This window comes from Nasonia vitripennis, chromosome 5, assembly GCF_009193385.2.
Source record: "Nasonia vitripennis strain AsymCx chromosome 5, Nvit_psr_1.1, whole genome shotgun sequence".
NCBI classification, from domain to species: Eukaryota; Metazoa; Arthropoda; class Insecta; order Hymenoptera; family Pteromalidae; genus Nasonia; species Nasonia vitripennis.
The window spans coordinates 15,516,751-15,542,952 of NC_045761.1; the positions used below are offsets into that span (position 1 = coordinate 15,516,751).

Sequence of the window (26,202 nt, forward strand, 5' to 3'; positions counted from 1 at the left end):
TTGCCATTATTAAGAAACGGTTTATTTTTATAAAAAGTACAATTTTTGTAACCAATAACAATATAAAAATAGTTATAAAAATATAATATTATAAAAAGTAACATTTTTTAATACTACATTGATTTTTATGGATGTTTGATAGATTTGCCATTTTTGCTTCCTTCTAGAGGAAGCTTTGTGATAGTAAAATTTCAGTTTCGCTTATAAATATAATATATAATATACTTTATAAAAACGTATTTGGAGGCGTTTGGAGTTCGAATCATACTTTTTTAGAAAATGTCCTTACGGGTTCATGCATGCTAAATAAAATTTAGCATGCATGTATGTTTTCTGATTTTGAATTCGGAATTTTTTTTATGATTCGGACTAAAAATTTTCCAGATTGATTGTTCCGTTCAATTGTTATGATAAAAAAACTAATTTTTTCAAAAAAATTAATATCTTCAGAACTAAATCATCAAAGTTTCTGAAAAAATGTACAACAATAAAAACTAATAAAAATTTAAAAAAATTGGATTTTCTATATGTCGTACGATTACGGGAGTAAAAAGGCTTAAATTGAGTTGAAATTTTAGGAAAATATTGATCTTTTAATCACCTCGGCTAGGTTCTTTTTGCAGCTTATAAAACCGATCAGTTATAAGATATTAAGATTCAAATTCTTTGTCTCACACCCTGTATACCCTGTATAGATCATACAGTAAGATAATTAAGATTAAAATTATTTTAAAAAAGTATTAATATTCGGACAATATTTTATCTATTGAAACTATACATTTAGTTGGAGGAAGCTACGTTCCAAATAATCGTCAGCGGTTTTTTTACATTAGCTTCGTTCTATCTACACCCGGGTGCAAAAACTGTTGTTTTGCATATTTACTTCTTATTAATGCTCAAGATTTTGTTATCATGAAGATATAAATGTGTGCATGCATATTAAAAAGTACTTCTTTTACCAATGCTATATAATGTTTCAATACACACACACACGTGTGTGTGTGTGTGCGCGCGCGAGTGTTTGTGTGTGCGTGTATACCTGTGGCTGATAACTAAAATGACTTAAGTCAACTTTTCGTGAAAATCAGGATAACTATGGATTTCATAACTTCGAATAGGCCTTTTTCGTACGAAAATATCGGGAGTTTTGATATGCTATTGGTTACTCTAGGACGTGGTTTTGTTTATTTACAACGTAATGCTTCCTTTTAACTTGTTTCCAGACGTACATTGCAAAGGTTACCTCGGAAAAATAATGAATAGTATCGACCTGACTTCAGTAAATATTATGAAAAAAAACAATATAATGGACTTATGTCCTGTAGTTTTTTTTTTAAACTTGTAGACTCGAAGCACAATTTTGAAACTGTTTTAAAAACTCATTTGTGTAACGTTGTATGGGTGGTGTACCGATTGCCTCGCAATAATTATTGCAATGTGCGTTTCGATAATTCGTTCGATAAGATTACAAATTTAAAATTTATAAACTGAGATTTTGAAATGAAAAAGTTTAAAAACAAAAATATTTTAGGACTTTATGTTTTACCTTTCCTTTGTGAATCAATTCGTAATTTTTTCCTTTTAAATCTTTATTTTTCAAAATTTCACCCTCGCCCGGCAAGAACCACAGTGTCAATAAGGGTAGAGTTTTTGGCACAACAAAAAAAAAAAACATACTTTTGCGACAAAAAGTATATAATCTGGTTATAGCACCCCCTGATAACACAAGACGTTTTAAAGGCTGCCGTGTGGATACGTGTATTGAATGTATGAATTGATCTGTACCGTATCGCGTCTAATTTTGTTTGCTCCGATCTTACATATAAATCTGAAAATTATTGAAACCATTTTTTCTTAAAGACACGAAAAGTAGACTTATGTTATTTTTCCTATCAGCCATAGATTGATATTTTATCAATCACACTTTAACTTTTTTGTATGATTATCCAAAAGATTATGTATACAGACTTGAAGTTGAAGTAAATTCATCGCGACCTCCGGTATTGAACGAATAAAAAGTATCTAAGTGTGCTATCATATTGTTTCAATATCAAACTCTTTTTAATATAAAAAACTATTACTGTACTTTAGTACAATAGTCACAAGGAAAGCTAATACGTATAATCAAAGCTAATCACTTGACATTAAACACTGAGGCCCTCGCAGAGATTTATTATTTACTAAATCCGACAAATTTTCTCCATTATATGATACCAATGGACAAACTTCAACATCACCTTCTACACTTTTTGCTCCAGCATTTAAAAGCCATCTTTTGTGGAGATTTAAAATGTCAGAGCGTGCAGTTGAAGGACAATCAACCCCTGCTTCATTAGAATTTTTCAAAGCGCTGAATTCATTTTCTCGTATAACTTCCCAAACAGCGAAGTTATTGGAATATTTAAATACATCAAACACGAACTTTTCAACTTTTATTCCATTTGGTTTGTCCGGCTTTATTTTATTCCCACTTTCATTTAGGAATGGTATTTTTTTCTTGGCAATGTGTAAATCTAAAGAATCTTCATGTTTGTTTGCGATTTCATCCAAAAATGAAACTGTGAAATAATGATTACAAATGTTTCCTGCGTTAAAAACCAATTCACCTTTATCATTTTGAAGTTCAGCTGTGCTAGGCAAAATTTCACTATATTCGACCACTCTATATTTTTGGTCAACCTGCAAACATTTAAAAATCATTAAAAAAAATTATTAAATTGATTACTCGCTATGTAGTTTTTATCAGCCAATGCTCTGGAGACATTTTAGTGTGCATCTTGACAAAGGCAGATTTCATTGCAAACAAAATTGTTTTGTTAAAAATAATTGAAAATTTTAGGGTGTTCCAAACATTGGCTGATTTAATAATTTGTAAATTCAACTTGCAATGATCGATAGAATCTAGTCTACGTTTACAAAGAAACATTAATGTCATTAATTGGCAAAAATATAGATTTTCGATACAGTGTGCGTAAAATGCACTTTTACGCACGCTCCGCGTGCATTCAGGCACATTTTCCGCCCACTGCACTGAATCTGTTATCGGCCGAGCCTCGCCGCAGTCAAGCATTTTCAGACATCAAGATATCCGAAGAAATTACTCTTCTTGCATTTACTGGGGTGCAACATTGTTGGAATAAATGACTTCATGAGGCAAAAATGTATCGACGGTTCGAGAGAACGAAAGAAAGGATGTTTAGAGAAACTGATACTTCTTGAGTATGTACGTATGTGTGCAAATCCAGAAAAAACCGGACACATTTGGGGGTCTGAGTGAACGAAATTGAAATTTGACGGCACACCTCCCAGACTAACTTTTTTGGGTTCCTTAGGCCACCCAGAACCCGATGAACCTTGGGTTCCCGAGATTACGAAATACTTATTATTTTGCCGGGCACTTAAAATTCTCTTATGGTGCTTTAACATGGGAAAAATAAACGAAAATTATCCATGGTTCAACTTTACCCACTCAGTGTCTGAAGGCGCAATCCAAAAATGCGTATCACTAGGATCGAAGTATTGAAAGAGCCTAGGTAAAAAGTTGTCTAGGCTTGAAAATAGCGAAAAATCATGAAAACTTGGTTTTTTTACGAAAATCAGCGATTTTTCCCATTTTTAAAATCCTTATAACTTTTGATCCCAGCCGTCAATTTCAACCATCCGGGGCTCAAATTATATATATGCCCATCAATTATAGCTGTTTTTTTTATCTTTTTCGTTGTTATATATACAGCTGATGAAACCGGTAAAATGTTTAATTTGATTCTTATGAAAGCGAAATTGGAAGAAAAGAGCTTTAATTTGAGCCCCGTATGGTTGAAATTGACGGATGGGATCAAAAGTTATATGGATTTTAAAAATGGGAAAAATCGCTGATTTTCGTAAAAAATCCAAGTTTTCATGATTTTTCGCTATTTTCAAGTCCAGACAACTTTTTACCTAGGCAATTATTTTTAACTCACCAGCCCTCGAATTAAAGCTCTCTTTCAATACTTCGATCCTAGTAATACACATTTTTGGATTGCGCCTTCAGACACTGAGTGGTTAAAGTTGAACCATGGCTAATTTTGGTTTATTTTTCCCATGTTAAAGTCCCATAAGAGAATTTTAAGTGCCCGGCAAAAAAATAAGTATTTCGTAATCGCGGGAACCTAAAGTTTTTCGGGTTCTGGGTGGTCTAAAGAACCCAAAAAAGTTGGTCTGGGAGGTGTGCCCTCAAATTTCAATTTCGTTCACTCAGACCCCCAAATGTGTCCGGTTTTTTCTGGATTTGCACATGTATGTGTGTTGTCTTGTCGATAAGAAAGTCTGCATACGATGGAGTCAAGTCATACCGTTGCACACGGTAATCGCACTGTATAATGTTAACTAAAAATAACCAAGTATTTTATATGCAAGCTTGTATAACGCCTTAGAAAGAATAATGAATTGGTTTTTATTGCCTATCAAAACCTTAAGGAAATATTAAGAAAGTACTAAGTTTTACCAAACAATAATATGTGATGAATCTTTTAAAAATAAATAACTAACATTTTACTATTTGATCCCACTACTTTTTAGGCCAGCTAAAATCATCGATTAAAAAAATTATCTCAATAATTATATCGCAATAAGTTTCAAAAGGAAAACGTGATATTTTTAAAGTCAATAGAAACCAATTTATCATTGCCAATGTTTTTCACGTAAAAAATTAATTTTTTGGCCTGAGACAGGATGTAAAGTGAAGTCTACTAATGTAATTTTTATATATGATATGTGACGACGTCAGTTTGTTAAAAAAAAATTAAATATTTCAGCTTCATAAAACATTGTTACGTGATTTTAGTATGTTAGTTAATTACATAAATATATTTAGTTCTAAATACTTCCGACTAAATATCGTCGCTCCGTACGAAGACTAGCACAGTTCAAATTTTCAAACAAAAACTAGCACAACTCACGATTTGCCGCGAAGAGTAGCACAGTTCAGAAATGCCGCTAAGAGTAGCACAACTCACGTATTTCCCGCGAAGACTAGCACAACTTGCGATTTATATTACTTAAAATGTGAGTATTTTACGTTTTTATTGAATTATTGGGTTAGTTAAGTCCATGAAAACCTTGGACAAAGACAGACAAATCTCACAGTTTTAAAAAGTTTCGAAAATTTCTAAAAAAGTGAATAATTTAAAAAAATGTTTGTAAAAAATGTTTGTATTTGGGAAAACAATTTTAAATTCAGTAAAAAGTTGTAAATTGTGAATATTTAAAAATGTTCAATAGGGACAGTTTCGCAAAACTCGGGAAATTTTTATAGAAATTGATTGTTCAAAGTTTGAGTTGTGCTAGTTTTCAAATCATGAGTTGTGCTACTTATGACGAGAAATTTCAACAGTGCTATACTCTTCGTAGGGAGCGACGATATGTGCTATAACGCGGATGGTAGTCGGGAAAATGGGGTCTATTATAATGCTAATAAGTATTATTTTTTTATATCCTTTCGTTTAGTGAAAGTATTAAAAATGATTAATTTCTGAGGCATTAGCATTTTCCTCACTACCATCTACATGGTAGCACCTATTGGGAGTTTAAACTTGGTTCGCGCGCTTGAAGATTAACAAAGATGGCGGCCAGAAAGTCTCCGATATACACAGGGCTCTTATGGAGCTTCATTAAAAAATGTAGAAATATAAACTTTTATACGATAAAAAATCTTGTCAGCGGCTTTACACACCATGTGAATAGAGTGAGGCTACACCGTCGTCAAGAAACATGATAGAAGGCCAGAACGTTATAAATTCTGGCATGATTAACATGTTTGGTGCTCCGTAAAAGCTCCAGAAAAAAATTGAGCTGTATTCATTAGTTTTACAAACAAGTACTTTGAAATCTAAGCCTTATCTGGTCACAGGTATATTGTTACTAAAATGAAAACGATACAAATGCGCAGGAGAGCATTTAACTATGCAATGTGATAATTCAAGTAATTCTACACGTATCAATTGTTTCTTCAGCAATTCTAAATATAAGACAAAGTTTGAGGTTAATCATATGGCCAATGACACAGAGAAATGTGCAATATTAAAAAGTAAGATAAACAGATACATAGATATGACTGATTATCCTATGAGACCTACTATATCTAAATACTTAGGTAAGGTAGAAATCCACAAAGAAACCACTACGGCAATTAAATCGCCAAGTAAGCTTCTGAAGAATTCGCAACTATAAGCACTAGTGCACCAATACTACCTTTAAGGACAAAAACGCAACGAGATAAATAATGGAGCAACACATCGACCTCATTGAAGAGCTACAAAAGGAAGTATTACAGGAAGAAATATCATATCCTGATCTGAAAACTCTTAATAAGAATTTATACAAAAATGACAGTTATATCTTACATCTAAATATCAGAAGTCTAAATGCCAATTTTAATAAATTGGAAATTTTTATTAAGAGTTTGAAGATTAAACCTAGCATAATAGTATGTACAGAAACGTGGAAGATGTTTAATTGCCAAATTTTTACACTAAAAGGTTATAAATTGTATTACAATAATGGTAAAATAAATCAAAATGATGGGGTAGTAGTTTATATACAGGATGGTATATCAGAAACAACAGAAGTGATAGAAATAGGTAAACTCAAAATATTAAACAAACGAATAACGTTAAGTAACAATAGCAATGTTCAATTATCATCTTTTTACAGATGCCATGATCTCTCTTCTCTAGAAAAAAAAATCTTAAAAATCACTTAATCATTGGTGACTTTAACATAGATATTATGAAAGAAGATAATTATAGCCAAGAACTATTAAATAACATGTTAAAAAAGGGTTTTGCCCCAGGATTTAGACACACAACAAGACCTAAGAACGGTAGTGGAAGCGGAACATGCATTGACAATATCTATATAAAAACTAAATCTATTGACACTAAATCATTCAAACTTATGATCCCATTTACCGACCATTACCCAATCTTCTTAAAGCTTGATAAACCACCTGAACCAAAACAGAGATTGTTCGCCATTATTATAATTACACTAAACTACAGAGGATAACTAGCAGTAAAAATTGGTATATCATAGAAACAATGCATGATCCCAACTCCGCTACAGCCTACTTAATAAACGAAATACAGGATTGCTTAGAAAAATCTAAAAGTCTGATTAATATGAAAATAAGTAAAAAAAACTCATTTAGCAAAAATATTAGAAAAAATAATATATAACAGATTCCAATCTTTCTTTGACAAATTTAATCTACTAGCCAAAAATCAATATGGTTTTAGAAAAAATATAGGGACCAAAGATGCTCTAAATTATATCACGAACATAATTTACAGTAAACTAGACAAAAGCAAACCAATAGCAATTACCTTTCTAGATCTGGTTAAAGTTTTTGATACGGTCAATCATGCTATTTTACTTGACAAATTGTATAACTACGGTATAAGGGGTAAAGCGCAGAAAATAATAACTAGTTACTTATGTAATAGAAAACAAAACGTAAGAATAGGAACAGCGGACAGCCGTTATGAGACAGTAATTACGGGAGTACCACAAGGGACAATTCTTGGTCCACTTTTATTTCCAATATATGTCAATGACCTACTTGTAGATAGGACTGAAAGTACAATCTCATATGCTGATGATACAGCTATTTATACAACTGATGGTTCTTGGACCAAAGTCGAAAATAAAATGAATATGTACCTAGAGGATATATCTACTTGGTTGTTGCTTAATAAATTATCTCTTAATATAAGTAAAACTGTATATATGACAGTCGGTAATTACTGTGTTCCAAAAAAGAATGATATAAAAATATTTATAATGAACTGAACAGAGTTGAACAGTATAAGTATCTGGGTATTAATTTTGATTTCAATTTAAAATGGGATAAGCATATTGAATATATAATAAAGAAAACTAAATATTTTATATATATAAAAGAATATCGTTTTGCATGTACTTTGCCAATTTATATTAATATATATATATATATATATATATTATATAAATTGTCAAAGTACATGCAAAACGATATTCTTAAAATTATATACTATGCATTTTTCCACAGCATAATAACCTATGGAAACATTGCATGGGGGTGGTGCGTCCAAAAACAACCTAGACTTACTACAAAGATCTCAGAATAGAATATTAAAAATTATATAAACAAAAATAAATTTGATCAAAATAATCCATTAAACCTTAAACAAATTTTCGCTTATGAATGTGTTATCTATCACTATAATGAACTTTAGAATCAGCATATGACATCAAATAGTATAACTAGAAACAAACTTATTAAACCGCCAAAATGCTCTAAAGCTGTTAGTGATAAGAATAATCACATTAGAGCGATACAAGTATTTAATTGTCTACCAAATCTAATACATCTAGATATCTCGAAAAATTATAATAAGAAAAAGGTAAAGAAATGGATCAGTACTCATATATTGTAAACTAACAAAAAAAAAAAAAAAAAAAAAAAGAGTGCAATCTTAGTAAGATTTACATTTTGTTAGTTTTTTAGTTTGTAAGTTAGTTTTGTAAGATCTTTTTATTAAGTATATACCAGACCTATGTATAGGTAGCTGTGTCTACCTCTATAGGATGTCAGTTAACCCAGATATACCAAGTATATCTTGGAGTTAACTATAACATGTATTTATTACTCTGGATGAATAAATAAATAAATAAATAAAAATGACGTAGAAGTGGTAGTTGAAATATGGACTGTTCGTACTCTTGCTCAGATACTCAAAATAATTTTTTTAAAGTCAATTTGTAGTAAATATCGTTCCTTTGCTGAGTATTAAGTAAAAACTCAATGACAAAGTGTTTGCATTTTGAAATTATTTTAAATATTTGTGGGATTAAATAACGTACTAAAATCACGTAAAAAAGTTTCATGAAGCTAAAGTATTTAAATTTTTTTGATAAGTCATAAAATTACGCCACACAGCTGACGATATATTTTCAATGTCGATTCCAGAATTACAAATAATTAATACTAATATGTTTGAAAAAACGACTATTTTCACCAAGTTTAAAAGACAAAAATAAAAGTGAAAAAATGCTTTAATTAAAGCCTTGAACTTTTGTGGAAAAAACCTTTATATGGATGAACAATAATAATGAGTAGTCATAATTAGTCTCAGCTTTTCATCATATTGTCACTCCCGACGAAGAGTAGGCCATTTTATTTTTCGCCGCGAAGGCTAGCACCGTTTACTGCACAAACTAGGACTATTATAGCTGAATTCAACAATTTTCATACTAGCTGGCTCTTTGTATGTGGATGCTAGTATGTACCGCTTTGGATTTACTCAATATTATCAATTGTTATAACAGTATTATTGTGAAATGTACTAGTCTTAGCGTGAAAAGGCGTGATATCTGACAGACTTCGAGGTAAAAGCATAAAATGCTAGCTAGTTTTCGTCGGCAATTTGGGATGCGCTAAACTTCGTTGAGAGCTATGATATTAGCGCGTGAGTATAAAATATAGCCTTAATCCAGATTTTCTGATAAAGTTATATTATTGCTTATCTCGATCATTGTACTTAAATCTTATCGTATAGACGATACGACAAAGATATTAAGGATTATACATTTTTCCTACAAGTATGATTTTTGAAAGAATATCTTACCTGACATACAACGCCTACTGGTTCATCGGCAGAACGTTTTTTGACAACCTTTACGCCGCAATCTGCAGAGCGTGAAATACAAAATCCTAAAAATACTGGGTCAGCTACTTTCACCAAAATATTATCTACTGAAAATGCGTGTACGCTATTTATGCCACGAGATTTCATATCATTTATAATGCCTTCATTCTTCAGCGCTGTGTATAATCCTCCGTTTCCATCAGGCGCTTTAGATATGCGGTATTTATCGTCCAAAATAATTTTTCCGTCAAACTTAAAACATGGTAAAGTGCCTTGTTTAAATGCTATTATATTATTTTTATCCAAACCGAAGTGATCATTCGTTTCAAAATAGTCAACAGTAGAATCATGAGTTGCATCACTTGTCATTATATACCTGTAATAGTACGCAAATCGTCAATAATTATTACATTTGAGTGTGTTTATTATAATTTGACAGAAAATTACTTACCAAGTAATGTCTTTACTTTTCCCCAGTTTTCTTTTGGCGAGATTTTGTAGACTTTTTATGCGAAGAGCTTGTAAATGAAATAATGTCCTCTCAGATGGTAACTTAATATTGAACATGCCTTTCGGAAAATCGACACCTAGACGAGTCCCTTGTCCTCCAGCTAGTAATATTACAGCGACTTTACCATCCGCAATTTCTTGCAAACCAATGTTTTCGTAGGAATCTAATTTTGCCGATGAAGACTGTTGAATCGATTCTATTGTGTTAGGAGGAATCGGTTTGATTTTATTGTCAATCAACTGTTCCTTTGCATCATCTGATGATTTTGCTCGATGAAAAATCGAAGTTATTTCAGGAATATTTAAGCTGGTTAGTTCATTAACTAATAATTCTTGTTCTTTTTCGGATATATTATCCCAAAATTGTAATAAATGTTCCTGGTTATGTTTTTCCAATAATGTTTTCAATTTTGTATAGGACATTTTCTTTTACGTATAAATACGCGCGATATGTGTAAGTAACTTGGCCGTTTCAGTTCCTCTGAAAAATGGTATACCGGATTATAAAGTATAGTATTACAGCTCCAAACGCATGTTCAATAGCAAAATGAAAAAAAATTATATTTCTGTGTAATAATTTGTCTAAAATCTCAAAAAATTAATTTTCAATCAAGTTTTGCAAATTTTTGATATTTTTTCCCAGAAGATCAAACTTCCCGCTGCATATCGCGTGACTTTGGTATAACTCTCAGCGGCCTCCGCGCTCGTTTCAGCGCCCTCTAACAGGGCTTGGACACCTATGAATACTCGCGTACACATCTATAATTCACTACTTAACTGAAGCGTGTTTGTAGGTTACGAATTACCGATTATTGTTTTAGATATTTTAAAATATAAAAATAAATGCCATTACATTTAAGTGTATGTACACACAAAAGACTGAAAATTATGACTGACTTATGGTAGACGCATGTTTATTAAAAAATAATTTGAACTGTTAGATTATATTGTTGTTATGTTCTGAGAAGATTAGAAATTGACTAAAAATGATATTTTAAATCTACCTAAGACTCCATGAATTTAAAAATGACAAATATTTTCAATGAATCATTTTCTTCTGTACTTCTAGCCAAGCTCTAATTTCTATTCAGCAAAATAATTTGTTTAGTGTTCAAGTTAACTAATGGACTGAACAGAAATTCTCTTATTAATGTTACTCATAAACACTACATAACTTTATTCATTATGTTATTTTCCTTGATTTTTTAGCAGTACAAATAGCTGAAAATTATTTGATGCATTTAATATTCATTATTAATACTTTTTGTCAAAAAAAGTATGCAGGGTTTATTATTAATCTAACATTTTAATCAATTTATAAATTAATCACTCTTTTCCGCTCTAATTCTCTAATTATCTAGTAAAAGTAAAAATCTGTCAAATATAACATTTTTAGTCTTTTTAATTGAATTTTATAATCATGAGAGGAATTAAAATATTTTTTAATTTTGCAGAGATAAGTCCTATTCACTTTTTAATGCTGTTATTATGGTGCAGAAGTATGACTGCCAATCACTAAGACTCAACATCTGGCAACATCAAGTTCATTAGATGTCCTTTTCATTGAAAAATTTTAGTGCTTGTTTTTTTTTTTTTGAAAATTTAATTTATTATCCACACATCCAGTTGCCTGCTGTTTTTTAGTTTTTTAAGAACAAGATAGCGGGGAAAACTCAATCTATAAAGGTACTATGAGTAAAAATCTAAAGTATAGATATTTTTCTGATTTCAAATGTAAAATTGTTGTCTTTAATTTCATACACAACTGCCAATGTAGAATCAATGCAATCATTTATGATTTAATTCTTTTCTATGTTCTGTCATCCTGTTTTAAAAATTTTCTTTATTTGTTCTGTGAAAGCTAGATATCTTGAGAGAACTGATGTCATTAGTGTTGTGTAAATCAATAATCTTATCTTTTTGAATGAATAACAAGCGTTCATTATATGTATGATATATCTTGTTTCGCAAATATTGATTTGGCCAATCAGCTTGTTTTAAGTAGTATTTGAAATGTTTGCGCGTGTCGCTAAAATTCGTTCCGCCCTTCTATGTAAAGTAAGCATATAGGTAAAACATCTGTGAACTATGACATATGGAGAACATCTTACCTTTTTTTATTGTTACGTTGCGCGCAGAGCCGATGTATCAGTCTTTTAATTAAACACAATTGGAAATGAAAATCTATACTAAACAGAATATCTATGAAGTCTCTGACGCTATTGTCTCGTAGGCACGATCACGTATGAACTCCAGCGTGGCATAGCATGGCGAAAGAGAGGAGGAAATCAAAGTCTTTTGAGCCGGGGGCATCAAAAGTGGTTCGCTGCTTCTATAACAGTAGACCAGCAGAACGATCGCTGTGCGCGTTCACTCGACGGAGCCTTGTCTTTCGACGTCCCCTTGCGGCGAATTAATAAAGCTAGGTACATTACCGACAATTACAGAGACCTTTCGATCTTTAATTTCCCACTATTATAAACATGAGAAATTGAGAGTGTCGCATACAGTGTTCGCGAAATGATGATTGTCGCGCTGCACGCTCTAATTTAGTGCTAGAATCCGGCATTTCGAACACGCTAAACAAATAGGATAATGCAATCTCTGTTCGGGTTATGTACGAGCGGGAAGGGGAATTTCGAATTTCGCGCCGTATCGCGGCGAGCGCATGCGCGCGCTGATGTGGGCATCACCCGTTTGCGCGGGAGCACGTGCAGTTCAGTTCTGACAGCTCCACTAGAGTAGTCAGTTGACATTACGCCTTTTGCACTTGCGATTGCAAAAGCCTCTTTATAAATTGCGTGCGAATAGAGTCGTCATCATTGTATTACCGTGCGTTGCGTAGTGTGTGAGTTCTAGCTACGCGGCAGGGCTGAAAAGGCCTGCCCGTGGTCCAGGATTGGTTCCCTCGAGACGTCGAGGCGTCCTGCCACCGAGGAAGGTGCATCCCACCAACGTGCGACCAGGGCTTTACGTCGCGTCGTCCACGTCTCCTTCTGCGAATAATGTAGGAGAGCTCTCCAGCGTGCGAAAGGTACCTCGCGGCGATAGGATTAAGCTACTTGCGTTTCTTTCTCTCTTGTCGTCTATAGTAGAGTCTCTCTTTTTTTTGCATAAGCGTACATTGTAATTGCGTTTCTCTCTTTTTGTTTAGTCTATCCTAGAGTCACTTTTCTTTGTATAATTTCCTTATTTCTAAAATAAAGCTATTGTCCCGGCTTTTATCTCTACGCCGAGGCAAGTCGTCTTTTTCTCCTGCGAAATTCATTGTGTTTTGCGTTGATTTATTCACCCAAACTTCCCTCACTCATTCCACCATTTTAATTTATATATATATATATATATATATATATATATATATATATATATATATATATAAAACTCATTAGCTTTTGTTCAATCTCCACACTCGGTCTAAAAAATCCTACTTTACGCTCTTGATACACAGTATACTATTATTACATTATAAAATTTAATGAGGAAAACTCTTATATTCCTCAAATCAATTTATGCGCACTTTTATCAGAATTTAATGCATAATATAAATGTGAAATTTGTTTACAGTACAGCGCACATCAAACAAGGAAGATGTGCACAGTATGGATAATTTCATGTATACAGCTTCCAATAACAGATAGAGCTACTTTAAGTCAGTTATATTTGTGGTCTAATGAACATATTTTGGTACCGTTATTTTAAATTAATCACAGCAAAAGTTATAGGGAAAATAAGAAAATGTGGATTTCAAATTAAGTGTGTAAAAAGTTATTTCACGAGGATTGAAAATTGCACTTTTTATATATTAATGTCGCGAATTAACTATTGCGCGAAACATCGAATCGGGACCATTCCTAATCATAGATGGCTATTTTAGGAACAAAGTAACTTAAAATTCTTTTATTTTTGTTGAAGGTAATTAGTAAATAGTAACAGCCGAAATAGTTAAAATTATCGATACTGGGCGCATGTTTTCGAGATCTCGTAACTTGCAATTTTTGCGTTAACGCGGGTAACTTTTTTTAGTGGCGACTTTGACAGGCGCCCGTCCATTTCCTTGTAGAAAATGGACTAGAGAACACGTAGAAATTTCGAATTCGAATATTCGAGTATCGGTACTAGGTACCATCCGGATGGTACTTCCAAATCTGGCAACCAATTTTCAAAAACGTTTTACAAACATTTTATGCACGTTTTAAAAACTATTATACAACGTTATATAAACGCCATAAAAACGTTATATAAAAAGTTTTAAAAACGTTATCTAACCGTTTTCAAAACGCCATATAAATGTTTTTCAAAAGGGTTAATTATTATATTAAAAATCGAAAAGTGGACATTTCCAACGTTTTTAAACTAGTTTAAAATTTACAATCGTTAAAATGGTTTAGAGTAAACGTTTTTTTAACGTTTTAAAACGGTACTGTGATATCAGGGTATTTTATGCTTATTGTGTAGAGTTTAGCAGCGAAATTAAATTAACTCTTGTCATGAAAGTATCTGCAGTAAAGAATTTTTCCGTGTAGAAAAATACGTTTGTGGAGCGTATTTTTGATTGCGGTATATAAGTATATCTTCAGTGTCCACTCTGTGTACTCAATGTCTGAACTCTGAAGGCGTAATACATACGTGAGAGGTATGATCGTTAAAAAAATAATATAAGTAAAGGTAATTGTAGGACCACCCGTTCAAACTATCGCACGTAATTAAATGAACTAGCAATAATCACCTCGCACGCTGACGCTCGCTCGGTTGTGTTTCAATGGAGATTTATTTCAACATGTACATTGTAAATAAGTGCATTTAAAATAAATTTCTTAGGTTTTGAATTTTCAATTATATAAAAGTTGATATTTTTAAAATATTGTTAATTTTGTGTCATAAGATTCTGCAAGAGAACAGATATATTTTAACAATTGTAAAATGAATCATTTAATTTAATATTTTTTAATCTGTATTTTTAAATTTAATTAAACAGTAGCATAAATTTAAAATTAATGTTTTAAGAAAAGAACATTTTTAATGGTGTTAAATACCAGGCAGATTGATTAGACCAAAGAAAAGTAATGCATTTTTTAAAATTGAATCATTCACGATTTTATACGTTATAAACTTTGTATACCTACATTGAATAAGTTATTTGAATATATATATTTATATAACAATACGCACTGTAAAATAGGTGATCAAATGAGATGCAAAATCAAAAGAGGTCACTCTAATACTAATAAAATTAAGATATATAGATAGTGTGACCCTGAAGGACCGCAGAACCGGAGAACTGGAGAACCGGAGAAAAAGTGTTCATGCTTAATATCGGGGAGAGGGGGGCGAACTTGAACGCTTTTTTGTCGCTTTATATTTGAAAATCGTTAAAAGAAAATAAAAAAGCAATCAATTAGGTTTCAAGTACTTGGATTAAAGTAGTTATACAAACATTTTCAGCTACCTGAAAGGCCACTGTAAAAATCCGTCTACAACTTTAACGAAGCATAAGTTTTATAAAATTGCCCCAGGGGTGGGGCAATCCTATAACGGTCTCGGGGCAATATTATAGAGATTGAATTTAAATACAGAATGGGGTGAAAAAATGAATCAAAAAATTGTACACATTATGTTTTAAACTTTATTTTATTATTGTTGTAAGCACTGTGACGGAGATGAAGCTTTATATCATATTGGCAACCCATGTCGCTACTATAGGTCAGTCATCTCTTACCACAGCTTATGCGGCATTTGACAGCTTTTTTCAGCATACCGCATTTTTACTGATCTTTTTTTAGTATCTACGAACCATTTTAAGCTATAATTAAATTACTAAAAGCATGTTTATAAAAAATGGATTTCGAGCCCATATCTCTCTATGTTAATCTTATGTACAGTATTGCCCCGTACCTGATGTACAAACTATCCCCAGGGGTTTTGAAAAATTCAATTGTCAATATCTAGCCTTAAAACTTACGTACAACAAGCGACCCGGCGTCAAAATCACCCTTTTAACGTGTACTTTTAGATCTCACAGGCCGAAAATATTAATTTTTAGACACACTGGCGTGTTCACACTTTTCCTGACTTTTAAAAGTTACAGAAAGTGTTCGAGAATTTTTTATTCACTGGCCCTGCACGCATAACTGCTGCTTACAGAAAAGTCCGACGATCCAAATGTTGGTTTTGGTGAGATATGACATACATGTTACCGGCGGAGCGTAGGTGCGCTTTACTCAAAAGTTATAGAAAAGTTATAGTATTGCCCCGCGTTCAAGTTCGCCCCCTCTCCCCTAATGTATAATGTTTTTAACTTAATTTTGAATTATGCATCATTTAGGCATCAAAGAGGGCTTTTTAACGTTTAAAAACGGTTCTGTACGTGCTATCAGGGATAGTTATTGTTATACTATTGTTACAACAATGCTTAGAAATTTGTCTAGAGTTTTGCAGTGTAGTAAAATTAATTCTTGTGTAGGTTTTTTCTGTATAGTAAAATAAACTTTAAGTCGCACGTATCGTAATGTACTATTGTGTAGAGTATTTTTATTGTCGGAATTGTTGCTAAATGCATGGGTGGTTCTCTGTCAAATCGAAGATCAAAATTTTTTTCTCTTCAAGCCACGGTAAATATGTTCCAGAAACAGTTTCCAATGTACCTGAACTTTTTCAGATTTTTAAATTACTTTATACCAAAGATGTCAATTTTAGCAATTACTGAGTTTTCAGCACAAATTGATTAATTCATAGCTCCTCAGGGAAGCGATTTTCGCTATAGACATAACAATACTTTTTTTTTTTGTCAAATTTTCTCACCTTTTTAATAAAAATACCCTTTAAGTCAGATATATATCTTATAAGCCATTTAAACCTTAATATTGGTGAAAGTAAGATTTCGATCCGGACTATGATTTTGTGATTTTTTTAGGAATGCTCCAAGCAATTCATAAGCTTTGCCACAGGCTTTAAATATGAATTTTAATAATTTTAGAACAAATTTATGAATATCTTCATTTTTAGCCAAAGATACAGGGTCTCTGCCATTCTGGGACCCATACAGGAACTTTCGCACTATAAAAAGGTATCTCCATGAATTTTTTGGTGGTTGTAGTCCGGATCGAAATCTTACTTGCACCAATATTAAGGTTTAAATGGCTTATAAGACATATATCTAACTTGAAGGGTATTTTTATTGAAAAGGTGAGAAAATTTTACAAAAAAAGTATATTCATGTCTATAGCGAAAAACGCTTCCCTGAGGAGCTATGAATTAATTAATTTGTGCTGAAAACCCAAAAATTGCCAACATTGACATCTTTAGCTCCCTACAATTTTGGTAAAAAGTAATTTAAAAATCTGAAAAAATTCGGTTGCATTGGAAACTGTTTCTGGAACATATTTGCCGTGGCTTGAAGAAAAAAAATTTTGATCTTCGATTTGACAGAGAACCACCCATATGTAGCTAGTTTTATTTTTCCCTATTTTATATTAAATTCTCATAAGAGAATTTAAAATGTCTCATAAAACAGTTTGGCATACGACCGGGCGTGTGCACGCAATCATTGATTCCAGGCGTGGAACGGTTTAAAAACCCGAAAAAGTTGGTATGTACCATATAATAGGTACAGACCTATATATTATATATAGGTGTGCCTTCAAATTTAAATTTCCAACTTGTAGCACCCGCAATTTAATTTGAATGTTATAGTTTATATTATATACCTGGATTATAGCTCAGTACCTATTCTTGCCATAGGGCGCGCAGCGAGAGCCCGAGAGGTGTGCACGTATAACGCTGCATTTTGCTATTATAAGGATCTAGTTTCTAGTCCATATCTACAAACAGGTGATAGCGATTAGTATCGACCAGAGTATCGAATTGAAGCTATAAATCTATAATAGAACCAATTCAGAGTTCAGAGCGTTATCAAAAAATTTTGAGTAGGTATGTACACTGCGCGTGAATTGATCCACGGTATTGCTACCAAATCTGACCGTCACAAAAAAACCACATGGCCATAGTCAACAAAGGAGGAGTTTTCATGTAGCTGTCATAGCGACAGTCGTGGCGACAGTAATAATACCGTGGATCAATTCACGCGCAGTGTACATTGTACATTGGAAATAGGGAGCAACTTCAGAGAGTTCAACAACAACAACAACAACAACAACAACAACAACAACAACATCAACGCGCGCTAAGCAAATTTCTAGTAAGGCTTAATTTATATAGCTAATATAATAGAAACAACTTAACCTCATCATCTTGCAGGATTATATACAACACACTGTGTTATCGCTGCTGAAAGATTGACCAAATTCTCGACTTCGATTTCGTATCATTTCCGTAATGTATAAGGAAAGGATCGTATATTAGGAAAAAGCTTAAACGCAGTGAAACTAAGAAAATTCAAAGCCGAATGCCACTGGGAATTAAGCCGGAGTGCGCGAAATGCGGGACCCGGGAGACTCCGCTCTGGCACGCCACCGACGTTGGCAACCTCTGCAACGGCTGCCTCGAGAAGGACAGGGCTAAAGCAGCCGCTGCTACTGGTGCCCAAGCACCTTCTAGTGCTGCTAATAATAATAACAACAAAGAAGAGGAGCAGCAGGAATCAAAACCAGCGAGAAAAAGTACTAGGATTACTAGATTCAATGGTAAAACTATTCCAGGCAAGCCTGGCCAGCAGATACTCATCAAGAGTGTGCCCAAGGGCAAGGGACGCAGGCACATTTTCAAAAAGACGGTACCTAAATTCAGTTATTTCATTGGCTAGTCCAATTTATTTTGATGTTTCATCATTTATATTATTCTATTACTGCATGCATTTCAGCCTATGAAATCACCAGCTGCTACTGCAACTCCTGTGACAAGTAATTTTGTTTTTTACAAAGGCTCTTATTTTCAAGTTGGTGATATAGTATCAATGCAAGATATTGATGGAGGAATCTACTATGCTCAAATCCGAGGTCTACTTACTGATCAGTATTGTGAGAAAAGCGCAGCTGTTACTTGGCTCTTGCCTACCACAGCTAGGTAACTACACTTAATCAACAGTTTCTGTCCAGATTTAACGCTTCATACAATATTAAATAACATGACAACTGAATTAAAGTACGCTTATTTTTATTTCTATTTTACAGTAGCATAATAAATATCATTTAATGTTAAAATTTCATAATTCTATTAAACATGTTTATACTAGTATTTTCTTTCTAATATTATTAAACAATTTTAGAATATCTCAATCTATGCATAATTTTATATTCTTGTACATAATACTCTAAAACATATGTATCTGTATTGTTTTCATTAAATGTTTTTACAGTCCCCCTCCAGAGGATGGATTCAGTCCAGAAACATATATTATTGGACCTGAAGAAGACTTACCACGCAAGTTGGAATACATGGAATTTGTTATGCACGCACCATCGGACTATTACAAGTTGAAAAATAGTCCTTATCCTCCTATACTTGCTGAAGGAGGTCGTGGCTATGTATGGACAACTCTAGCAAACGAAGCAAATATAAAAAAATAATTTGTTTCAACAGTACTATAGTATTATATTACACATATTTGTATTTTGAACCTATGTACAAATAACACTGTGATGTAATTTAACTGTAATAATACTAGCGGTGATTTTCCAAGAATTTTCGAAAAAAAGCTAGCTTTGTTCATAATTGTTACATGACATTTTAATGTAGAATAATGCACTAATTTTATAAAGTATCCTGAAGATATTTTTGCATTATAAATGTATAACATTTTAATTATAGGTAGCATATAAAAAGAATTGTGTACATAATCATATACTTAATGTCAAAGAAAAGATTGTGACGATTTAAAATTTTATTTTATTTCAAGCAAGACGAATTTTTTTTTATTCAATATAAAATTTAAATACCTTTTAAATTTAATCGTATAGTCTTTAGTTAAATGAAAATTTACACAATACCTGCATATTTTATTACAACTAGATTATTTTTAATATAATTATATATGTATATATATATTTTTAAAAAAGTATATTTTGTCTTAGAAAGGTTATGAATTTGTTAGATATAAATTAAAAGTGCTTGAATTTTATTTTATATCTACCATACAAGGAATTTTAAGACTATTTGTAGCGGAATAAGGCGCACGTTTCAAAAGCATTTTTTTTAATGGCATAGAAAAATAATTTCACAAAGTTTTTATAGATTCTGTATAGTTAGCATTGAAGTACTCTGTGACCTGTTTCTTTATAAAGCATTGATTAATTTGTTCTATATATTGCTAAAAATTTATGTGTGCATTTTTTTCATATTCGAATTTATAAGATACACAAAAAATTTCTCAAAAACCACCTCCAAAATGCTATTAAGTCACCACCAGTCTTCAACTTGATAACGACGAGACAGTGTATACAACGAAATGCATAGTGAAGTGTCACAAACCTTGGGGACATTCTCATTGTCTTCAAAAGGAATTAAATAAATTCTTGTGATTTGAAGTATGTGAAAAATTGTTGTAGATACCAGTCAGCTAGGAGCTAGCGATGTGACGGCTGGTCAGAATTTCAGGTCCTTGATTGCCTGAGGTAAATCAGGCAGCTTCATGTCCTTGATTTGCTGTGGTATGTTCATATTTTTCACAGCTGACACTGCACGTGCTGGTGCTGCTGTTATTCCAGCCTGTACACATTATATGAAAAATTGGATAAAGTCATAAATTAAATAATCAACTATTAATGCATATGAACAATTATTGAAAAATAAAAATACATTGAGTAAAAAAATTAAAAAATTTAAATTAAAAAGGTAGCATATGTTAAGTACAAACAAAAAGATTAGTTAATCTTTAATTATTTTTATATACGATAATTAATTTTGTTAAGATGAAACAGTCACAGAAAATAAAGTTTGAAACAAAGTTTTATTATAATATTCCATACATAGTATACATTGTTAAAGGCTTTGAAAATTTCATAGGTATTTTAAACACATATAACATAAACATTAATCAAACAATAACAGAAACATGTAAATTATTAAAAAAAAAAAAAATAAAAACAAAAATTTTAATCATCTTAAAGTTTAAGGGATATGTCCCACAAGAATTATTGGGTCAGGTGGATAGGTGCGTCCTGAATTGAAATATACCTAGAATTTGTAGGATCTCAATCAATAGGACTAATTTGTATTAGAAAAATCATATTAATACAAAAAGTAATTAAAATAATTTCATGCATAAAAACTTTTCAAGCAGGATAACAATATTTGTGCAACAAGATAAAAAACATGCATAAAATTGAAATCTTACCTCTTGTTTTTCTAACTTATTCTGATCCTCAATCCTGGTTAGAATTTCAGTCATATTTGTTTCTAAAACCATACCACCCATTACTAGTTCATTGAGAATATAATGGACCTTATCAACATGAAAAATAAGATCTAATTCACAAACATTCTCAAAACACTTATCAAGTGTTTCTACAAAAACTTGAATCAAATCTAGAATACCAAGTTCAGATTCTGAGCTATCTACACAAAATACAAAGTATAGTGTTGCATAGTGACGATAAATCAATTTATAATCAGAACCACCGATAAGACTACCACCCTCTAAAAAATTACAAACATTATCATCTCTTTTGGAAACCAAGTGAAAAGTTTCCTTTATTATTTGTTGCTGCATATCTTCATTCTAAAACAAAAAAACATTATTCATAAGCTTATAACTTATGAAACAAATGCAACTATTTTTACAAATTAATAATACGCACAAAGTACTGATAAAATTTGGAAAGTCTTGGTTTGCCATGATTATTAAATACCAAAATTGCTTTGATCATGTTGAAGTTAAATTTTTTTTTTAAACATACGTCACCAAATTAGGTTATGTTGACTAGAGGGGGATATAGGAATCTTCAAATAATCAGCTTTCGAAATATATGTATTCAATTTGGAGTGTTTTGGATCACTGCTGCCACAATGTCCTTTACTTATAACATTGTTTTTATCAAAGTTAATCGCTGCTTAAACAGTTGTCAGCGTTCATTTGCGCATTAATGCAATATTTCCAAAGAACATTTTGGAGCACACTACTTATGTGATTAATCTTTATCTCTAGTGTGATTTTGAGTTGATACCACCTTCAAGATGTTGCAATAATTATATTTGCAACGAAAAATTTGGCACCTTATTTAATCGCATGTTTGAACTTTTGGTATTTCGGAGTTCAAGTCTCGGAAGAGCAAAAACACCGACTACACTTGGCACTAAGTACCATCAGGTGCGCTGCTTACTACTGAATACCTACTGATACATCAACATTGTATGCACATTGCACGACACTACTAATTATATATACCTACATATATGTACATACAATCACTGTCAAATCAGTAATATGTAACCTCAATTCTCAATATGCGCGGGCAGATTTTGCGATTTTCCAGTCCGCGCGGCACGCAAAAAGGCTAATCTATATATATATAAGTGGCACGTATTTCCTTTAGTGTAAACAAAATTCTAAATTAACATATTGCAAATAGGAAAAAAAACATGTATACATATATCGTCGCTCCGTACGAAGACTAGCACAGTTCAAATTTTCAAACGAAAACTAGCACAACTTGCGGTTTGCAGCGAAGAGTAGCACAGTTCAGAAATGCGGTCAAGAGTAGCACAGCTCGCGACTCTATATTACTTAAAATATGTGAGTATTTTACGTTTACGTTTTTATTGGGTTATTTTGTTGCTTAAGTTCATGCAGAAAACCTTGGACAAATAGACAGACAAGCCTCAAAGTTTTAAAAGGTTTCTAAAAAAAAGTGAATAATTTCAAAAAATGTTTGTAAAAAATTATTGTATTTGTGAAAACAATTTCAAATTCGGTAAAAAGTTGCGAATTGTGAACATTTAAAAATGTACATCAGGGACGACACTTTTTCGCAAAAATTTTGCGGAAATTTTTATAGAAATTCGTTGTTGAAAGTTCGAGTTGTGATAGTCTAGCGTGCGTCAAATGAGTTGTGCTACTTGTTACGGGAAAGTTGAACAGTGCTACTCTTCGTATAGGGAGCGACGATATAATGAAGAATCGCACTCCGCGGTCCGACAGCGGACAGACTGATGTGTATACACTATAGTGTGCGCACCGCGGTGCGGACGGAAAAGAAGAATATACTTAGTTACGCGTCACGACTCACGAGTCTCACGACTACGAGCAGCACTAGCATGAGTATAGTAGCCTGCCCTGCGGGCTGCGGCAGTAGAGTGATAGAGTCATAGAGTGTGGGCTGTCAGGTGAGTAAGAGAGGCCGGGGTGCAGCGAACACAAGTCGTCCGTCAAGCATCTTCAAGGACCGAGGAACAGGCGACGACGAAGTTGAGGCTTCCAGGACAATAGCTGAACAAGGGATCCACCTAACTAGTGGTCAGTCTTTACTTTAACCTGTCAAAACGTATAACGCCTCATGATCCCTTATCTATAACATCAGTGTATGCGTACTTGTATATACATGCAGTCGGCTATAACACTCGGTGCACCTGCGCTCTTTTTTGCATTTCAAGAAACTATGCCCTTTTTACTCTCTGTGACTAATTGGCGGCTTCATTTTTAGGATTCCTGCCCAGATGAGGTAAATGGAGAACTTGCGAATGCCAGTCGAATCTCTTTACAGCCAAGGTGAGCTGGCTTTTGGTATAGTTATATATTACATTGTTGTTCCATTGTTTAAAGCTCTTTGATCTTCTACATTCCGTAATCTCATTAATATAACTTTATTGATTTGTTTAAAAAAAAAATGTATATGTGAAGATACTGTTACACAGTCAGCATTATCTTTTCTGTAATAATTATTAAATGGGGAATTCTCATACATCAAGGATAATTATGAATAAACTTTCATTTTCTCATTCCTTCACTTTTTTCTGAGTATTTATATTTGCATTCGCCTATCAACAAGATCAAGATTTGACTAATGCTTCATTACACAAATGTATCCATTACAGTCATTCATAAAAAAATTTTTAAAATAGAAAAATTAAAAAACTTTCCATTATAATGAAAACTAGTGACAATATTTTCTATTGGCAATCATTGTTTAGATAGATATTTACATTGTCTGCATTTTATTTCAGAAATAATTAATTGTAGATAAAATATAGAAACTATTAATCTATAAAAAAAATACTTTTTTATATCTAAAAATGAATCAACTAATAAATTGCTTATTTCTGATATTTTTTTTAAGATGGACAGGGTACGATTATTGCCAATACAATTGCCACCTGCCAGCAGCATAAGTGGAAACAATGGAACTGCAAAAGGAAAGATATCATTTGTAAGACGCCTAGCTTTAGGTTTTATAATACTGGCAGGACTAGGACTACTTTACGTTCCAGCGTACCACTCAGCTCAGGGGCAGTTTTCTGGTTTAGGTGAGACTCCGTCCCCAATGGGATCTGTGGGAGGTACACACTTCGTAGCCTCCTTAGGTATGCATTTGTCAATGCTTCGCGCTAACTTATCTTTATCATGGTTTATTTTTCAATTTATAATTTTAACAATGTAAGTAACACTTTATACCATACATAGAAAAATAATTTGCAGTCTTTTCCACTAAAACCTAATGAATTTTTTGTATATATACAAGGATAATGAATAATAAGAAAAATGAATTTTTTTTTTATTATCATATTGTACTTAATTGCAGTTGAAGCTAACAACACAAGCATTGATATTCAGCCAGGTGATGGGCATAATATGAATGTAAATACAAAATTCTAAAAATATTGAAAATGATGAATCTGGACATATAGAAAAGGTGTTGGGGATTAGCTTTATTTATGTCGCTAATTGTTTTGTGTACCCTACTTTTTGATCACATTTTATAATTAAATTTTGGCTAATTGTACTAAATTAATCAAATATTACACTGTATATTTATTGTATACTAACAAATTTTTTTTTGTTTCGGACTGTAAATTTAAGTATACTGCAGATATAAAAATCATACATGCAATACACTGTTTTACACAAAATAAACACAAAACCTTTGCTACTTGAGTGAATATATTCAATGCATATATATATATATATATATATCGCTCAAGTAGATTGTAAATAATGTAAATTTACTGCTAGTCATTCATATCTTTATTACTTATTGATTCAGCTTTACTGCTTTTTGTATTTTTATAACGTTTTGGTTTACTAGTTATTTGTTTTGTCAAACACAAGTTTATACTATTAAATACCTATTTATTGTTTTGTATACAGCTATATTGTAATTGAAAAATTTTAAAATTAAGTGAGAAAAGTAAAATAGTATAAACTTGATTGTTATTAAAGGGTGTCCATCATTTATGCTGATTGTCATCATGATTTTAGCTCAGCTACATGGCTGGGGCTACAACACATCTCGAGATGTGTGCAGTTACATCCATCCTGAGAACACTACAGCTATTCTAAACCCAACAACTATTTGCAATGAAGTACCATACCTACTCATTGTAGTATGTTCGGCAGTGCCGAATTTAGGCGCAAGAATTGCTATTAGAAACACATGGGGAAACAAAAGCAATTTGGATACACAGTATGAGTCTCCTGTAAAAGTTGCTTTCCTCTTGGGACAAAGTGATAATGATACACTAAATGTATGTATTTTTGTACCTGATTTTTTAACAAGCTATTTTAAAATAAAATTACAAATGCAGTTTTATCCCACAAAGATCTTTTTTTTACATTTAGAGTTACGTGATAGATGAGAGTCACTTGTACAACGATATAATTCAAGAAAGCTTTCATGACACATACAATAATTTGACATTAAAGTCAGTAATGTTACTCAAATGGGCAACGATGTATTGCGATAAATTAACTTATCTTATGAAAACAGATGACGATATGTTTGTAAATGTTCCGGCTCTTGTGAAAGCTCTAAAAGGACGACCCAAAAGTACTGGAACACTTATTGGATCTCTTATTTGCAATGCTCGACCTATTACAGATCCAAAAAACAAATGGTGAGACTTAATTAGAAATTGTATT

At 32.3% G+C, this 26,202-nt stretch overlaps 5 protein-coding genes across 16 annotated transcripts in view; 3 read left to right on the top strand and 2 right to left on the bottom strand.

Annotated features, from left to right (window-relative positions):
* LOC100118725 (UDP-N-acetylhexosamine pyrophosphorylase) lies at positions 1-13,031 on the bottom strand. Its single transcript, XM_001602573.6, has 4 exons — positions 12,290-13,031; positions 10,120-10,659; positions 9,648-10,044; positions 1-2,679 (listed from the first exon to the last, which is right to left on the bottom strand). The coding sequence occupies exons 2-4, from the start codon at positions 10,599-10,601 to the stop codon at positions 2,131-2,133; spliced, it is 1,428 nt and encodes a 475-aa protein (XP_001602623.1). The 5' UTR covers positions 10,602-10,659; positions 12,290-13,031; the 3' UTR covers positions 1-2,130.
* LOC116417823 lies at positions 5,269-7,878 on the top strand. The gene is made up of 2 exons (XM_031932921.1): positions 5,269-6,620; positions 6,694-7,878. Exons 1-2 carry the CDS (start codon positions 6,263-6,265, stop codon positions 6,714-6,716), a joined length of 381 nt encoding a protein of 126 aa, XP_031788781.1. The 5' UTR covers positions 5,269-6,262; the 3' UTR covers positions 6,717-7,878.
* Positions 12,899-20,656, top strand: LOC100118760 (GATA zinc finger domain-containing protein 1). Of its 5 annotated transcripts, none has more exons than XM_032601153.1 (5): positions 12,899-13,212; positions 18,288-18,372; positions 18,432-18,906; positions 18,994-19,196; positions 19,489-20,495. In XM_032601153.1, the coding sequence occupies exons 3-5, from the start codon at positions 18,580-18,582 to the stop codon at positions 19,697-19,699; spliced, it is 741 nt and encodes a 246-aa protein (XP_032457044.1). In that variant the 5' UTR covers positions 12,899-13,212; positions 18,288-18,372; positions 18,432-18,579; the 3' UTR covers positions 19,700-20,495. The 5 variants fall into 5 exon arrangements, with proteins under 5 accessions (XP_032457044.1, XP_031788779.1, XP_032457042.1 ...); XM_032601151.1 differs by having other exon boundaries at positions 13,112-13,212; positions 18,265-18,372; positions 19,489-20,081; XM_032601152.1 differs by lacking the exon at positions 12,899-13,212 and adding an exon at positions 17,600-18,104.
* Positions 19,274-23,591, bottom strand: LOC100118502 (AP-3 complex subunit sigma-2). 5 transcript variants are annotated; one of them, XR_004345088.1, is made up of 5 exons: positions 23,215-23,273; positions 21,929-22,657; positions 21,466-21,849; positions 20,601-20,837; positions 19,274-19,669 (listed from the first exon to the last, which is right to left on the bottom strand). XR_004345088.1 is itself a non-coding variant. In XM_032601154.1 (4 exons), exons 2-4 carry the CDS (start codon positions 21,995-21,997, stop codon positions 20,715-20,717), a joined length of 576 nt encoding a protein of 191 aa, XP_032457045.1. In that variant the 5' UTR covers positions 21,998-22,657; positions 23,187-23,282; the 3' UTR covers positions 19,700-20,714. The 5 variants fall into 5 exon arrangements, 3 of the variants coding, with proteins under 3 accessions (XP_032457045.1, XP_031788780.1, XP_001600897.1); XR_001729388.3 differs by lacking the exon at positions 23,215-23,273 and having other exon boundaries at positions 21,929-22,852; XM_032601154.1 differs by lacking the exon at positions 19,274-19,669 and having other exon boundaries at positions 19,700-20,837; positions 23,187-23,282.
* LOC100118799 (beta-1,3-galactosyltransferase 1) overlaps positions 23,208-26,202 on the top strand; it is an 8,187-nt gene continuing 5,192 nt past the window's right edge. Inside the window, exons 1-5 of one of the 4 annotated variants that reach the window (XM_001602637.6) lie at positions 23,208-23,583; positions 23,771-23,835; positions 24,404-24,647; positions 25,543-25,808; positions 25,903-26,177. In XM_001602637.6, the coding sequence (XP_001602687.2) occupies positions 24,404-24,647; positions 25,543-25,808; positions 25,903-26,177 (785 nt within the window). In that variant the 5' untranslated portion in view covers positions 23,208-23,583; positions 23,771-23,835. Of the gene's footprint in view, positions 23,584-23,770; positions 23,836-24,403; positions 24,648-25,503; positions 25,809-25,902; positions 26,178-26,202 lie in introns of all 4 variants that reach the window. The other 3 variants (XM_003425376.5, XM_031932917.2, XM_016987175.3) reach the window with 3 other exon arrangements.

What these genes read in the sequence shown, in the direction of transcription:
- LOC116417823 (XM_031932921.1), top strand. Translation starts at nt 6,263, where the DNA reads ATGGAGCAACACATCGACCTCATTGAAGAGCTACAAAAGGAAGTATTA. An exon ending in AACAGAAGTGATAGAAATAG is followed by an intron (nt 6,621 to 6,693) that starts GTAAACTCAAAA and finishes ATCTTTTTACAG; the next exon opens with ATGCCATGATCTCTCTTCTC.
- LOC100118725 (XM_001602573.6), bottom strand. Translation starts at nt 10,601, where the DNA reads ATGTCCTATACAAAATTGAAAACATTATTGGAAAAACATAACCAGGAA. An exon ending in AAAAGTAAAGACATTACTTG is followed by an intron (nt 10,045 to 10,119) that starts GTAAGTAATTTT and finishes GTACTATTACAG; the next exon opens with GTATATAATGACAAGTGATG. An exon ending in CAGTAGGCGTTGTATGTCAG is followed by an intron (nt 2,680 to 9,647) that starts GTAAGATATTCT and finishes AAATGTTTGCAG; the next exon opens with GTTGACCAAAAATATAGAGT.
- LOC100118760 (XM_032601153.1), top strand. Translation starts at nt 18,580, where the DNA reads ATGCCACTGGGAATTAAGCCGGAGTGCGCGAAATGCGGGACCCGGGAG. An exon ending in GGCACATTTTCAAAAAGACG is followed by an intron (nt 18,907 to 18,993) that starts GTACCTAAATTC and finishes CATGCATTTCAG; the next exon opens with CCTATGAAATCACCAGCTGC. An exon ending in CTCTTGCCTACCACAGCTAG is followed by an intron (nt 19,197 to 19,488) that starts GTAACTACACTT and finishes ATGTTTTTACAG; the next exon opens with TCCCCCTCCAGAGGATGGAT.
- LOC100118502 (XM_001600847.6), bottom strand. Translation starts at nt 21,997, where the DNA reads ATGATCAAAGCAATTTTGGTATTTAATAATCATGGCAAACCAAGACTT. An exon ending in CCAAATTTTATCAGTACTTT is followed by an intron (nt 21,850 to 21,928) that starts GTGCGTATTATT and finishes TTTTTGTTTTAG; the next exon opens with AATGAAGATATGCAGCAACA. An exon ending in ATAAGTTAGAAAAACAAGAG is followed by an intron (nt 20,838 to 21,465) that starts GTAAGATTTCAA and finishes TAATGTGTACAG; the next exon opens with GCTGGAATAACAGCAGCACC.